This window comes from Garra rufa, chromosome 17 (assembly GCF_049309525.1).
Source record: "Garra rufa chromosome 17, GarRuf1.0, whole genome shotgun sequence".
Taxonomy (NCBI): domain Eukaryota; kingdom Metazoa; phylum Chordata; class Actinopteri; order Cypriniformes; family Cyprinidae; genus Garra; species Garra rufa.
Window position 1 is genome coordinate 3,475,214 of NC_133377.1, and position 15,689 is coordinate 3,490,902.

Sequence of the window (15,689 nt, forward strand, 5' to 3'; positions counted from 1 at the left end):
GTTTTCTCGGTATTAATCCAAGATGACAGCATACAAAAATCTCACTGTGTTTTCTGCCATTTTTATATTCTATATTATATAGCTTGGTGTCATAGCACAACTCCATTCACAGCCTTTAATGGTACTGGCACGATCCCACTCGCTTTCCAAAGATATTTCAGAATCACTTTAATATTAAGATTAATCCCTCATTTGTTGTGCTTGAGGGAAGCAATAGATTTGTTCAATGCCGTTGTAGCTTTGACACATAGAAGCATTAAATAATACAGATGCCTTTAACAGTATAATAAAAGTGCTCATATATTAATATAAATCAAAATATACAGTCCAATGCAGAATAAGAGTGCACAAACATGCACAAATACACACACAATCATTCTTTCCCACTGTATGTCATTCTGTATTATCTGCAGGCTGACACACAGTGGGCGAGTGTGTTCTGTGCATTTAGATGCTCGGGAGAGGAGAGGCGAGAGAAAGACAATAAGGATGGCAGGGCAGTTGAAGACTCGCGCACTTCTTAGTGAGGCTGTGACACACTTAGTGAATTTGTCTAAAAAAAGGTCCATTTCCGCTTTATTCACAAATATCACCGCCCACCACATCAGCAGCTGAAATTCCACTGTTCCCCCATATCACCTCATCCTCACGAATAAAAGGTCTGCTTCTATTTCAGCCATCACGACTTGATTTAAAAAGGCTGATAAAAGGAAGTGAGCGAGCGCCTTGGATTAATTAATTCTGAACCGTGAAAAATCGGCAAATGTGCTCAGAAAATTGCTTCCCCCGCCATGAGGGATTGTTTCGAGTGGAGACGTTCGCTTCTTCGTCCCCCACCTGCAGCTGTCAAAACCCCCTCCCCTTTAACCGCTACTGTGCTGTTTGAATGGAGCCGTCTCGGTTTATTTCTCTCATTCTTCAAGCACGGACATATCAGCCTAGTGATTTGGGAGGGGGCCCTGACCTTGGCCCAGTCTTATCACTAATTAAACCTCATCTAATCCTGCTGCAGGAGCCAGCGGCACCTGCTTCTGTGGATGACTGGGATGCGCGAATAGCAACTGGACTCGGTTCCAGCTTCCCAACTCATCCGTCACTGTGCTCCCCAGCTAATCACAGCATATGATCTGTAGCCCAAGGCTTGGTTGCATACACCAGCCCTCTGTTTGTGATTTCGAGCTGTGCGTTATTCAGGCATCACCGGGAAAGCCGTGGCTCTTCGGCAGCTGGGCGTTTCTGTATCTGAGGATGAAGGAAAGCTGTCTGCTTTTGCTGCATATGGGTGAATTCTTGTGTCATAGTCCATTGTTGGCTGTCACTTCTGTTTGTTTGCATTTGATTCTTCCTCACACAGCAATCCCCAAGACGGCTGTCGTGACTCTGCTTGGCTAGCCTCTTATCTCCACATAAAGAGCTTCTTCACGGCAACTTCTATGTGCTCTGGAACCAATACCTGTGAAACAAACAAAGTTTCAAGACTCGTCAAGATATTGTTGCATGATGTTAACATGCTAACTGTATGCATGACTCGTACCTTGTAGTCATTGGATCTGCCCCAAGTGGTGCACTTGTAATCTTCTAGCTTGTTTTCGAGTTCATCTGTGATATCCCATGTCCTGTTTGTTATTTATAAATCAGAAGGGTTTGGTTAAACAGTGCTGAGATTTCGGAGAAAATTGAGCGTGATTTTAAATCTAAATTCAATCCAAGACTCTGAAGGACTTTTGCTCAGTTCCACTGTTGGCAATTAGTGTTTTGCCTTTTGTAGGACAGTAATTAAAGAAGCGTTAAGGAGTCTCATTTAAGATGCTTGTACAGAGGTGTCTTGGATACCCAACCTACGTATTAACTGATCTTTGTTCAAGGGTGTATTGTATCGACAGTTTTAGAAGCTTCTCATTTGGAGTTTAATGAGTGTGTCAGGCTTGTCCAGGTGCTTGACGGTAATGTGATTATGCACAATATATTGTAAATGATTTGTTAAAAAAGGGATTGCTAATAGCATTAATGTATTGAATTATCTTCCCTGTGTATGTGTGTGTGGTTTGGTGGCAATGCTTATTATTTGTAAACCCAAGGTTCTTCTTCTGTATATAGATTGTGATTTTTATGTTTACTTTTCATTCACAAGAGCAACATTCACGCTTTTCTTTTTTTTAAGTGAATCCCGGGAATTAAAACTTGTATGACTTAGTATAACATAAATTATGTCTCTTACTGAAATATAAAACCCATGAAATCTACATTTTATACATATTTTGGACTATGGGGGTGCCATTATTTTGTCAAATGGTTGCACTCTGTGAGCAACTGGTACTACCTGTTGTTATTTTTACTGCAACACTAAAAAAAATATAATACTGATACAATGATCACAGCTATTAAAAGAGCTTACAGGTGTAAATGGATATAAGTGTGGGCGTAAACCAAATGTAGTTCCATCGATTTTTCCCTATAAGGAGTCTAAATGCCCCCGGATATCGAATGAAATCTTTGCTGAGAAACTCTTCAGGGGCTGCGGCGTCATAACAAGCGTTGGCATGTTTACATCCTGTCAGGATGGCATCTAGCGTTTCTTGTCTCTACCATTTGTAAGCTCTTTCAGTAGCTGTGATCTACTAAAAGTCTCAAAGGTATCAGGGCTAAAGTGGAAAGAACAAAGACGCAGGTCTTTAGAAAGTTTTATTCATCCACGGGGATCTTCCCATTCTTTTCTCCTTTTCTTATCGCTAGGAAAGCAGGGAAGACTTGCATTGCTTTTCTTGTTGCTCTTTGACTGAAAATGTCAACCAAAAGCTCCACAATATGGCATCGTATCAGTATTTTATTTTCAGAGTTGTGTATTCCAAGTTGTGTTGCGGTAAAAATGGCAACAGGTATTACCAGTGGAACGATTTCACGTTATCGAAATAATGGCACCACCACAGTCACATATGTATAAAACAATGTGGATTTTTTTAAAATAACATAAATCCTTGGTTTTACTACTACATATTTCATTAAGAGATATTATTTAAGTTATATTAAGCCACACAAGTCCTAATCCCCGGGGTTCCCTTTAACTGTCATGCTTTCCCTCGTTTATTCTGAAACCTTTTCTTTGAAAATGTGGCCTGTGCACTACCAGTCAAAATGTTGTTTTTGTCTCCAAAACGAATTTTTAAGCATGTAAGCGTAAGGTTTTAAAAATCATGCTAATAAGAAAAGCACAAGGTCATAATGCCAAACAGTTTCAGTCAAAGTTCTGATGTTTTGTATGATTCGAAAGTTGGAGCAAAGTAAAAGCAAGACATAAGACTTGCTATGTTTCCATCACCCTGTTTCTATGCATATTTTGAAGTATTGCATCAGAAATGAGTGATGGAAATGCATAATTTTTAGATTTTTTTTATTTTATTTTTGGCTTGCTTGAGGTGGTTTTTGACTTGTGCAAAAAAGAGTTAATGCGAATAATAGGAGATGGAAATAATTTTTGCCGAAATTTCTCCATTTGCATTAAAAAAGTCATGTGACTGCACGATGGGATGGGATACATTCCGGACTGGTTTCATTGCACAGCATCTCAAATGTTTTGGCCATTCTGCAATGCTTTAGCCAAAGTCTGTCATCTAATTATTTTTGTATAATTCCCTCCAAGAACACGACTGCATTCCCAAACAGCAGGGATCCACCTCCAAAAGCAATGAATGCATTTATTGTTTTGTCTATTCACTCTGAGGTGCAAGTAGTTTATTAAATAAGAAAATTATTATATTCAGTGGCTTCTCCTACTTTTCATAGTGATATTTAGTGCAGTTTATGAGGAAATGACGATTTTGTTCTCTTTGACTTTAATTCCAATTTTGCATACAACTTTGGATGGAAACTTAGGTAATGAGTACTTTAGTGTCATCCTTGATGCATAAAATGATGTCCTGTGTTTATGTGCTACAGGTGATGCAGGTGGTGAAGGAACAGATCACTCGTGCTCTCACGATCAAGCCTAACTCTCTGGATCAGTTTAAGAGTCGTCTGCAGAATCTGAGCTACACTGAGATCCTCAAATTGCGCCAGTCCGAGAGGATGAACCAGGAGGATTTCCAATCCCGGCCCATTCTGTGAGTCACTGGAAATTCTTCAGTTATTTGAAGCACTCATTTCCCACAATCACAGTCATCCAGTTTCAGTTTATGTGTACTGCACCTGTGTCCCACTCATAATTGAAAACAAGCCTTTAAATGCAGATTCCACTGAAATTGCAATGGGAGTAACGGTAAAGAAGATAACATTAGTTCATAACTCATTAAACTAAGAGGAGACTCCATTAAATAAATTACCCACTGCATTTCAGTTGTGTCATTTGAGCTGGAATGTACAATCTCAGAGAACATTCTGTTAAACTCCATATGTAATATAACAGCCAAATGGAAATGTCCGTGTTGAACTTCCAGAGCTTGTTACTGCATGTGAACTGAAATGTTGGAAACATCACTCATGATTCTATGCGAAATACAGTTAAGGCCAAAAGTTTACGCACACCTAGCAGAATCTGCAAAATGTTAATTATTTGACCAAACTAAGATGTTATTTTTTTTATTTAGTACTGACCTAAATAAAATATTTCACATAAAAGACATTTACATATAGTCCACAAGAGAAAATAACTGTTGAATTTATAAAAATTACCCTGTTCAAAAGTTTACATACACTTGATTCTTAATACTGTGTTGTTACCTGAATGATCCACAGCTTTATTTTATTATTATATAGTGATAGCTGTTTTTGAGTTTCTTATTTATCCTGAACAGTTAAACTGCCCGCTAAAAATCGTTCAGGTCCCACAAATTCTTTGGTTTTTCAGCTTTTTTGTCAATTTGAACCCTTTTCAGCAATGACTGTGTGATTTTAGGATCTTTTCACACTGAGGACAAATAAGGGACAAATATGCAACTTTCACAGAAGGTTCAGACACTCACTGATGCTTCAGAAGGAAACATAATACATTGAAAGACGGGGGGTAAAACTTTGAATTTTAAGATAAGGGTAAATTTAACTTATTTTGTCTTCTGGGGAACATGAAAGTATCTTCTGTAGCTTCTGTAGAACAGTACCAAATGAAAAAATATGATATTTAGGCTAAATAAGAAAAATGTAAACATCCTTATTCCGTTCAGAAGTTTACACCCCTGGCTCCTTCTGAAGCATCAGTGAGTGTTTGAACCTTCTGTAATAGTTGCGTATGAGTCCTTAAGTTGTTCTCAGTGTGAAAAGATGGATCTCAAAATCATGCTGTCATTGTTGGAAAGGGTTCAAACACACAAAAATGCTGTAAACCCAAAGAATTTGTAGGACCTGAAGAATCTAAAAGGAGCACAGTCAATTTGGCAGTAGCATTAGCAAAGCCAGCATTAGCAAAGTTTGCCTGACTCTTACTGACTTGTAGTACAAAGAAATGTCTAAAGACCAAGTCTGTATGTGACTTTGTGAATTATGTTTTTGAATCTTTCTTTGTGTAAACTGCCAGTAAAGTGGCGTACTTCAAACTGCATTGTGTGATCCTCTGATGTTTCTCCAGGGAGCTTAGGGAGAAAATCCAGCCAGAGATCATGGAGTTGATCAAACAGCAACGCCTCAATCGTTTGTGTGAGGGCACCTGCTTCAGAAAGATCAGCAGCCGACGAAGACAGGGTAAGAAACACACACACTTGAACATAAGGGTGAGGAAGTTATTTTTGTTCTTTTAGTAGCTCCAAGTAGTTTTTGGCACCAAAGATTCAAAGCTGCCTCTTTCTTGTTAATCCAAGTTTCTGTCCTAACCGCCAGCTATGAATAAATCTACATTTTGTCTATTGCTTGATTTCTGTTTCTGCATGGCGATAGCCCAGGCCACACAGAAAATTCACTGAGATACAATCCTGTGCACTGTTGAACTTTGTCAAGCCTGAGAGAGTGATTGTGGTAGTAGAGAAACAGAATATTGCGTGACAAATCCCTCAAGGTTCCCTTTCTTGTGTTCATCTTAGGTTTGTGAAATGATTCACCTTAGGGGATAGTTTACCTAAAAATAAATAAATTAATTCATTAATTACTCACACATATGTCACATGGACTATTTTAATGATGTCCTTACTACCTTACTGGGCCTTGAACATGGTAGTTGCATTGCTGTCTATGCAGGGTCAGAAAGCTTTTGGATTTCATCTAAAATAAGATGGTCTTACAGGGTTGGAATGACATGAGGGTCAGAAATTAATGACAGAATTTTTATTTTTGGGTGAACTATCCCTTTAATGGGGTTATTCAATTGTAGCTTTTATTGGTGACCTCTACTGAGCTGCTTGTCATTTACAGACAGAACTTTGTAATTACAGGAATTTTGAGAGATCTTTATAGCTAACAGTTTTTTCAATTTGCAGTTCAGTAATCTTTTAGTATAGTAACATAATGTTAAAACGTCTCAGAAGATAGCTTTAATCCAACTATCTTACTTAAACATGCTTTGAAATGTATACGTCCTATGAATATTTTTATGAGTGCTATTATTAAACCGACAGCATGATTTAGCAAGTGTGAAAAATAGCCTTGTCTGTTGCTGAGAGAGCGGAAGTATGGAGCCAGTTTCAAACAAGCGCTGAGTGGTGGGAGTGATAAAGCTTACGCCGCAGATTGGAGAGTTGAAAGATCGTCAAATGTAATATCGCTTTTTACGCGGGCTGGCTGAAGAGAAGAGTGCTGTCTGCTGAGCTCAGAGGGAGGCTTTATCAGTTAGCTTGGATAATTTAACACTCTTCACACTTCTACAGGATTAGATGATTCTGAGACTAGACACCTTGTCTGTCTCTTGCTATCCGTCTGCCTGCCTCTCTCTTTCTTCCTTTCTCTCTCTCTTAGGGTTCCCGCTTTCTCACTAAATCTCTCATTCTTGCGTTTTCTCTCTTTTCTTATTCATTTGAGAATTTTCACACTTGGCCTGTTTCATTACCATCATTTTCTTTTATCGCAAACCTCAACATTTTTGCTCCCAGTCGACTTCACTATTATCTACCAAAGGTTGGTGGCACTAAATATGACTTGCATGGCACCCTCTCATAATTTGACTGATGTAATACATGTGATTATTTGCCAGTGGCTTATATTTTTTCTGTGGCTCATGTTGCCTCAGTACAGAAAAAGGTTAACCAGAGTTCAGCTTTGTGCAACAAAATGAATCTGCAACTTCCAAAAGTCCAGAAAGAGAAGCTCATGTAAACAGAGTTAAAACTACATAAAATCATGGTTCAGATGTTGAAATGTTCTGCTTCCAAACTAAAAACAAAAGTATTCTAGTTATGCTGTATTCTGGGAAATTCCAAATTCCATTTGGTTATTTTCACTTCCACAGAAAATAACCAAATGGAATGCCATTTGACCTCGAGCGTCGTAATGGTGGTTATTCCAAGTAGAAAGTAAGAAATTCCAAGTTGTCTAGAACACAGAATTGGTTAATTATGGTGGCTTCATGCGCATGCAGATGATGCTTCCTGTGGGGAACCTCATTCTAAAGACTGCATTTGGGAGTAGTCCAATTAACAATCAATGAAATATCGAACCTACAGTGAGGGGAAAAAATTATTTGATCCCCTGCTGATTTTGCACGTTTGCCCACTGACAAATGATCAGTCTACAATTTTAATGATAGGTTTATTTGAACAGTGAGAGACAGAATAACAACAAAAACATCCAGAAAAAAGCTTTTAAAAAAAGTTATAAATTGATTTGAATTTTAATGAGATATAAAATCATAAAACATGACTTAGTACTTGGTGGCAAACCCCTTGTTGGCAATCACAGAGGTCAGACATTTCTTATAGTTGGCCACCAGGTTTGCACACATCTCAGAAGGGATTTTGTCCCACTCCTCTTTGCAGATCCTCTCCAAGTCATTAAGGTTTCGAGGCTGACGTTTGGCAACTCGAACCTTCAGATGCCTCCACAGATTTTCTATGGGATTAAGGTCTGGAGACTGGCTAGGCCACTCCAGGACTTTAATGTGCTTCTTTTTGAGCCACTCCTTTGTTACCTTGGCCGTGCGTTTTGGATCATTGTCATGCTGGAATACACATCCATGACCCATTTTGATGCGGTGCAGTTGTCCTATCCCCTTAACAGAAAAACACCCCAAAACATAATGTTTCCACCTCCATGTTTGTTAGTGGGAATGGTAATCTTGGGGTCATAAGCAGCATTCCTCCTCTTCAAAACACAGTGAGTTAAGTTGATGCCAAATAGCTAGATTTTGGTTTCATCTGACCACTTAACCACTGAACTTTCATCTGACCAACACTTTCACCTAGTTGTCATCTAAATCACTCCGAAGTTCCTTGGCAAACTTCAGACGGGCCTGTACATGTGCTTTCTTGAGCGGGAGACCTTGCGGTCTCTGCAGGATTTCAGTCCTTCATGGTGTAGTGTGTTACCAAGTTTTCTTGGTGACTATGGTCCCAGCTGCCTTGAGATCATTAACAAGATCCTCCTGTGTAGTTCTGGGCTGATTCCTCACTGTTCTCATGATCATTGAAACTCCACAAGGTGAGATCTTGCATGGAGCCCCAGACCGAGGGAGATTGACAGTTATTTTGCGTTTCTTCCATTTCCGAATAATCGCACCAACTGTTGTAGCCCATTCTAGCCTTGTGTAGGTCTACAATCTTGTCCCCAATCCTTGGACAGCTCTTTGGTCTTGGCCATGGTGAAGAGTTTGGAATCTGATTGATTGATTGCTTCTGTGGACAGGTGTCTTTTATACAGGTAACAAATTGAGATTAGGAGTAATCCATTTAAGAGAGTGCTCCTAATCTCAGTTTGTCACCTGTATAAAAGACATCTGGGAGCCAGAAATCTTGCTGATTGATAGGGGATCAAATACTTTTTTTTTCACTCATTAAATGGCAAATCAATTTATAACTTTTTTGAAATGCATTTTTCTGACATTTTGTTGTCATTCTGTCTCTCACTGTTAAAATAAACCTGCCATTAAAATTTTAGACTGATCATCAGCAGGGGATCAAATATTGTTTTCCCTCACTGTACATGTATATCTTAAAGGAATAGTTCATCCAAAAATTAATATTCTGTCATTAATTACTCACCCTCATGTCATTCCAAACTTGTAAGACCTTTGTTCATCTTCAGATCACAAATTAAGATATTTTTGAGGAAATCTGAGAGCTTTCTGACCCTGCATAGACACATGTCAAAGACTGACATGGACGAGAAGAAATTGTTGAATAAAGTTGCCCTTTTTGTTTTCTTTGCACACACAAAGTATTCTCTTAGTTTCATAATAAATGGTTGAACCAATGTCACATGGACTATTTTAGCAATGTCCTTACTACCTTTCTGGGCCTTGAATGTGTCAGTTGCATTGCTGTCTATGTAGGTTTAAAAAGCTCTCGGTAACCTTTGTGATAAAGTCATTTACTTGTCAGTCAAGTCTGAATCACATCTCAATAGCTTGCTCTATGACATTCAGGTATGTTCAATTCCCTAATACAATCTTTACAATGAGGTTCCCCATAGAAAGCACCAACCACATGAAGCTACCACCATTCAGGTATCTTTAATCCCAAGATAACCCAATGTTGGAAGATTTCTTTTGTCCGTGCACAACTAACCTTTTCAGCAAGCTTTTAAGGACTGCTCTTAGACGACAGAATGAAGTGCACCTGTGGCTTTTCACGGTGACAGGTGCTACATTGACATTTGTATTCCCTATTGTTCCCCCATAGCAGAGCTCTCTCCTCATGGTGTACGAAATGAGCGGTCCAGTTCCTACCTTGAATCTTAAGTATTGCAGAGGTTGCCTGAGGCCGAGCTTTCCAAATAATGTTCCAATTTGATCATTTTTTTGTTGTTAACTCTCTAAAACGTTTTAGATTTTTGTTCACTTTTTTTAGACAACATCCACCTACCTTAAAGGATTAATTTACTTCTGAATTAAAATTTCCTGATTATTTACTTACCTCCATGTCATCCGAAATGTTCATGTCTTTCTTTCTTTAGTCGAAAAGAAAGGTTTTTTTTTTTTTTAAAAAAGGATATTAGACATTAATGGAGATCAATGGGTTAAAGGTACAACTTGCAGTTTCAGTGCAGCTTCAAAGGACTGAATGATCCCACAATTTTATTTTATTTTTAACCACAAATGCTCATCTTGCTCTAGCTCTGCATCCACGACTTCACGCATTATGTAATCACATCGGAAAGGTCACGTTTGGTTAGTTATTCGTCTGAGTACTCTGGTTCAAAAAGGTAGCATAGGGCGAAAAAGTCAGTCTCATTTTCTTTTCCAACTTCAAAATCATCAGATATCGTTGTCACTTCATGTGTGACCTTTCCATTGTGACTTCACTCTTAAAAATAAAGGTTCCAAAACTGTATTTTTGCAGTGATGCCATAGAAGAATGTTTGGTTCTCCAAAGAACCTTTCAGTGAACAGTTCTTAAAAGAACCTTTTAAAGAACATTTAAAAAATCAAAAGAACATTTTTTCACTATAAAATACCTTTTCTGCATTTGAAAGGTTCCACAGATGTTCAGGGTTCTTCATTGAACCATCGATGCCAATAAAGAACCTTTATTTTTAAAATTGTACAAGGTCAAGTCAAAGTAGTGCGAGACAAGCATTTGTGGTTAAAAAATATATACATTTCAATTTATTTATTTATTTTTAATATAAAATGGCCGATTGTTTCGCTAGATAAGACCCTTATTTCTTGTCTGGCATCATGTAGAGCCCTTTGAAGCTGCATTGAAACTGTAATTTCAACCCCATTGAAGTCCACTTTATGGAGGAAAATTCTGAAATGTTTTCCTCAAAAATCTTAATTTCTTTTTGACTGAAGAAAAAAAAAAACATGAACAGCTTGGATGACACAGAGGTGAGTAAATTATCAGGATATTTAAATTCTGAAGTGAAGTAATCCTTTAAGCTCCAACCCTGAACTAGCTAATCAAGGTCTTTAGAATTACAGGTTTAGATTTGGAGCAGACTACAGTTAAAGAGAGATTTAGTTAAATTGTTTTTATCCTTGCATTTTTTATCATACAGTGTCCATTTTAAGGATTTAGTCCTAGATTCTGATTTAAGTGCATGCATGATGATGAAAGGGCACCAGAGCACTAGTATTCATCAGGCTTCTCTTAAATAAAAATGACTTATTTCCCCATCCACTTGTTCCTTCTGACTTGTGTATGTCATCAATTAGAATAGAAAGTCAGCAAAGCCATCTACAAAGGAAGCCCCTTTTTCATCATGCACGTGGCACCGCATGCATATTAAACCATTCTGCACTTATCTGTTCTGACATCTCAGAATGGGCTCACAGATGGCTGTTGGCTGCAGTATCTGCTGGTTGCTCATCGCACATTCGTAGTGGTGGATAAACAGCCTATTGAGCTGTAGAGGTATAGAAAGTGTGCAGTGATCAAGCTGTACAATTCTTATCTCTTTGGGTGTGTGTATATGCAGCCTGTGAAGTGCCACCCTGCAGGACACTCTTTCATCCCAAAATGTTTTTTATTCTGCCAAACTGCTATTCCCAGTAATTAGGATTTGGATTCAGGCACTAAGGTCGAGTGCCAGCAATGGCCTTCTAGGCAACATGTGAGCAGTCCTGGCAGTGTTCACTAGTGTCTGCTTTCGGCATGGCGCAGGAAGTGTCAGGAAGGGACTGGGAGACAATTTGCCAGTCACGGCTTTACCCAGCCCTCAAGGAGAAGCCAAAGAATATTAAGTATTGTACTAGAATGAACAACTTGTTAGCATTACATTTGGAAACACATGTCGTTCCAAACCCGTAAGACCTTCGTTCATCTGCAGAACACAAATTAAGATATTTTTTATGAAATCCGAGAGCTTTCTGACCTTGCATAGACAGCAACACAGCAAACACGTTCAAGCTCTAAAATAACTGACCCACTGTTATGCTTCTTTACAGACAAGTTCTGGTACTGTCGACTGTCACCCAATCATAAAGTTCTCCACTATGGTGATCTGGAGGAGAGCCCTCAGGGAGAAGTACCCCACGATTCCCTACAGGACAAACGTAAGTACAATTCTGACCACGGTGATGGGATTAAGATGGCTTCACCCTGTCTTAATTAATTATTGTTTGCTCCACAGTTCCTGTGGCTGATATCAAAGCTGTTGTCACTGGTAAAGACTGTCCACACATGAAGGAAAAGGGAGCTCTGAAGCAGAACAAGGTGAGTCCTTTTGTCCGTGCTTGACGACGGAGAGCAAAAAAATGCTCTTGAATATCAAAAGATCAAATTTTCCTTTGATGCACTGGTGTGTGGCTTGGTGACAAAGGATGCATTAGTTATGCCTTGTAGCTCTGTGAGTAATGATACATCAGCTCACTTCAGTTTCAAAGTCACCCTTTCTTCTTCCCACAGAACAAAGCAGGCAATGTCAAATTTATGCCACAACTGTAAAAAAATGACTCCCTGTTGACAAAATTGATTAAACTTGAGGACGGGATATCAAGTAAAACTGGAACTTTCTGGCCCAGCCAAAAGGTTGTTAGATCCTCTAGTCCTGATGACACCGATTCAAAAAATGATAATCTGGATCAATATTGTTCTCTAAGATATATCTTAAAGGGATAGTTCACTCAAAAATCATGTCTTTCCAAACCTGTAAGACCTTCATCTTCAGAACACAAATTTAGGTATTTTTCATGAAATCCGAGAGCTTTCTGATCCTGGATAGACAGCAATGTTATTACCATGTTTAAGGGCCAGAAAGGTAGTAAATAGGGCTGGAAATCGATTCCAAAAACAATTGATTCCAAGGCATTGGGAATTTAGAGTCGATTCCAAAGGTTGGAATCGATTCCTCCTTCAAAGGCACTTTCAGTTCAACAAAGCTTGTCTATGGGTGCCTCTCAAATGGAAGGCTACATTCTACGAAGGCTGCTTTGTCATCAAACGTTACTAAACATCAATTCACGAAAATAAACTGCGTGAAAACATGAAGTTTGAGGATGCAGCCTTCCTTGCTCGCTAATAGTGATTAAAAGTCTGTTTGTTTCCACGAAAAGGTTCTTTCGAATAGATTGTTTTAATGAACCAGTACCAAATACGATTCAGAAATTCTGAAAGAAAACGCTAAGAGCACAGATCAGTGGCTGAGAATGCATCTGATTGCTTCATTGATTGATTGTCAATGATGTTGTTAATGTTCTGGTTATTTTGTTTCAGTGTACAGTTTGTTAATTTCGTGCACAGCATACAGTTAAAGTAAACATCATTCAGCTGAATTGTGCACATGTCTTGTTCCATTCATGCAATAAATGCATCTCCATTGCTGAGCTGTAGGCTATGACTAATTTCATGGGCGACACAGACAACATTACAATTTAAAATCAATCAGAGCTACAGAAATGTATCATAATTTTTATAATAAAAGCATATTTTCTGTGCGCACAAAACTTATTTTTGTAGCTTCATAAAATTACAGTTGAACCACTGATGTCTCATAGACTATTTTATTGATGTCCTTACTACCTTTTTAGGCCTTGAACATGGTAGTTGCATTGCTGTCTATACATATGGATTTCATCAAAAATATCTTAATTTGTGTTCTGAAGATGAATGAAGGTCTAACAGGTTTGGAACGACATGAGGGTGAGTAATTAATGACAGAATTTTCATTTGTGGATAAACTCTTTCATAGGAATTTGACTTGGAAAATCACTTCCCTCATCAACTGCTGAAGAAGAGACCGTTCTGTTTCTATTGTCTCGATTGTCTCTAATCTCATCTCTGCACAGAATAGCAGGAAGCTGCTGTGGGCAGAATGTGAGGGGTCAGAATTGTTTGTCTGCTCTCATTTTGGATGTGATGATGTAGCTCTCATCCAATGATCCTTTAAGCCATTCGGATGATCCAATTTCATCCTGTTTTTTTGGGTTAGTTGACCCAAATAAGACAATTAGAGATGATGCGAGGGCAGATTCTGCACCAGTAATGCCTGTGGTTTGCCACAAAAGTACATCCTTTTCTGTGCTTATCTTATTTACCATTGTAGGCAGATCTTTAGACAGGTCTGAAAAGGAACCTCTTCTTACTTGAATTGGTGAGCTTTTGCTTGCATGTCCATAAGACTCCATGTATTTTCCATGTTGAGTCAATGAGACGTATTTTGTTACTTCAAGCATTGAAGCGCTTCCCGCGCTGATCATCCCACTGCTGTCTCTTGGTGCCCGGCAGGAGAGGCCCATATACATGCACACGCACACACCAGATTGGACCATCTGCTGTTGTAATATGTTCGGTGAAGATCTGCAAAAGTCACGCAATAGGAGGCACACAAACACAGCAGCCCCATTAGCATTTGACAGACGGTGTCATTTCTCTTTCCTTCTTTAGGAGGTGCTGGAGCTGGCTTTCTCTGTCCTCTACGAATCTGATGAGTATCTAAACTTCATCGCCCCTGACAAGCATGAGGTGAGCAAACGACCGACCGCAAGCTGCAAAGTTATAGCCGTTGCCTCTCTTTGGTGTGATTTGGACTGTGGTTTAATGTCATGTTTTCTGTCGCATTTTCAGTACTGCGTGTGGACAGATGGGCTGAATGCACTGCTGGGGAAGGAGATGACCAGTGAGTTCACTCGCTCAGACATGGACACTCTTCTCAACATGGAGATGAAGCTCCGCCTCCTGGACCTGGAGAACATCCAAATCCCTGAAGTTCCTCCCCCGATCCCCAAAGAGCCAAGCAATTATGACTTTGTTTATGACTGCAACTAATCTCCTTTCACTGGACTGACTGATTTTTCCTAAACGCCTACTGGAAGAAGGACTTTTATCTGTTTCCTGCTAAAACTTGGCTCTCTAGTGCGCCTCATCACAATGGATTTGCTGAACTTAATGGACTTGGCTTGCACGGCCTATGAACCATCTGGTCTGGTTGAAGAACCACCACCACAAACTGGTCCTCAGGTCCAAAACCACTCTAGTCCTGTCGCAGTCATCTTTTCGAACGGTTACATTCCTTAAAACAGCGCACCTGCTCTGGCTTAGAAATTTGTCACAAATTTTTGGTCCCGTCGTAATTTCTGGCTGTTCGGAGTGGGATGCTCCCTGTAGAGTGTGCGAAAAGTCGAGGGGATTGTGGCATGTAGCACTCACTGTAGTATGTTTCTCACTCCAACAAGCGGCAGCTATATTGCTAGCGAAGCCCAAGTTTGTTCTTAATGATTTCTCCAAGTATCCCATTCATGCCTCTTATACTGTAGACTGTTAAATGGGCAGCTTCACGCAAGAGGCTGCCTCTTTTGTCTTAAACCATACCTGCTTTGCGCATACATCATTATCATTGTCCAACTGTAACGCAGGCATGTAGATATAGCTCTTTCCTTCACTTGACATCAACCAGACTCATGGCAGACTGCTGTAACATTCCAAAGCAATATTGAGCTTCTGTTTTTGTAAGCTGGTATAAACTTTTGTGATATTCGTGATTGCTGCCAAGTAGTCAGTATTATACATTTTGTGTGTTTATTAAGGAATTTTATTTTCAGGGCCGTCAAATTTCGTTTGAACTTTCATGTTTAATTTAATTTAAGATTATGGGTAAAATGATTTATATTTTTTTTCACCCCTCATGTTTGTTATAGGTTTAAGAACGCAACATCCTGCTGTTTACATTAAAGATTGATTCCA

The 15,689-nt window shown here is 39.1% G+C and overlaps 1 protein-coding gene across 6 annotated transcripts in view; it reads left to right on the top strand.

Moving 5' to 3' along the window:
- Positions 1 to 15,689, top strand: part of elmo1 (engulfment and cell motility 1 (ced-12 homolog, C. elegans)) — a 130,599-nt gene extending 114,910 nt beyond the window's left edge. For all 6 annotated transcript variants that reach the window (XM_073821551.1, XM_073821554.1, XM_073821553.1 and 3 more), the window contains 6 exons: positions 3,934 to 4,097; positions 5,555 to 5,667; positions 11,957 to 12,064; positions 12,142 to 12,224; positions 14,394 to 14,471; positions 14,574 to 15,689. In XM_073821551.1, the coding sequence (XP_073677652.1) occupies positions 3,934 to 4,097; positions 5,555 to 5,667; positions 11,957 to 12,064; positions 12,142 to 12,224; positions 14,394 to 14,471; positions 14,574 to 14,774 (747 nt within the window). In that variant the 3' untranslated portion in view covers positions 14,775 to 15,689. The remainder of the gene's footprint in view (positions 1 to 3,933; positions 4,098 to 5,554; positions 5,668 to 11,956; positions 12,065 to 12,141; positions 12,225 to 14,393; positions 14,472 to 14,573) is intronic.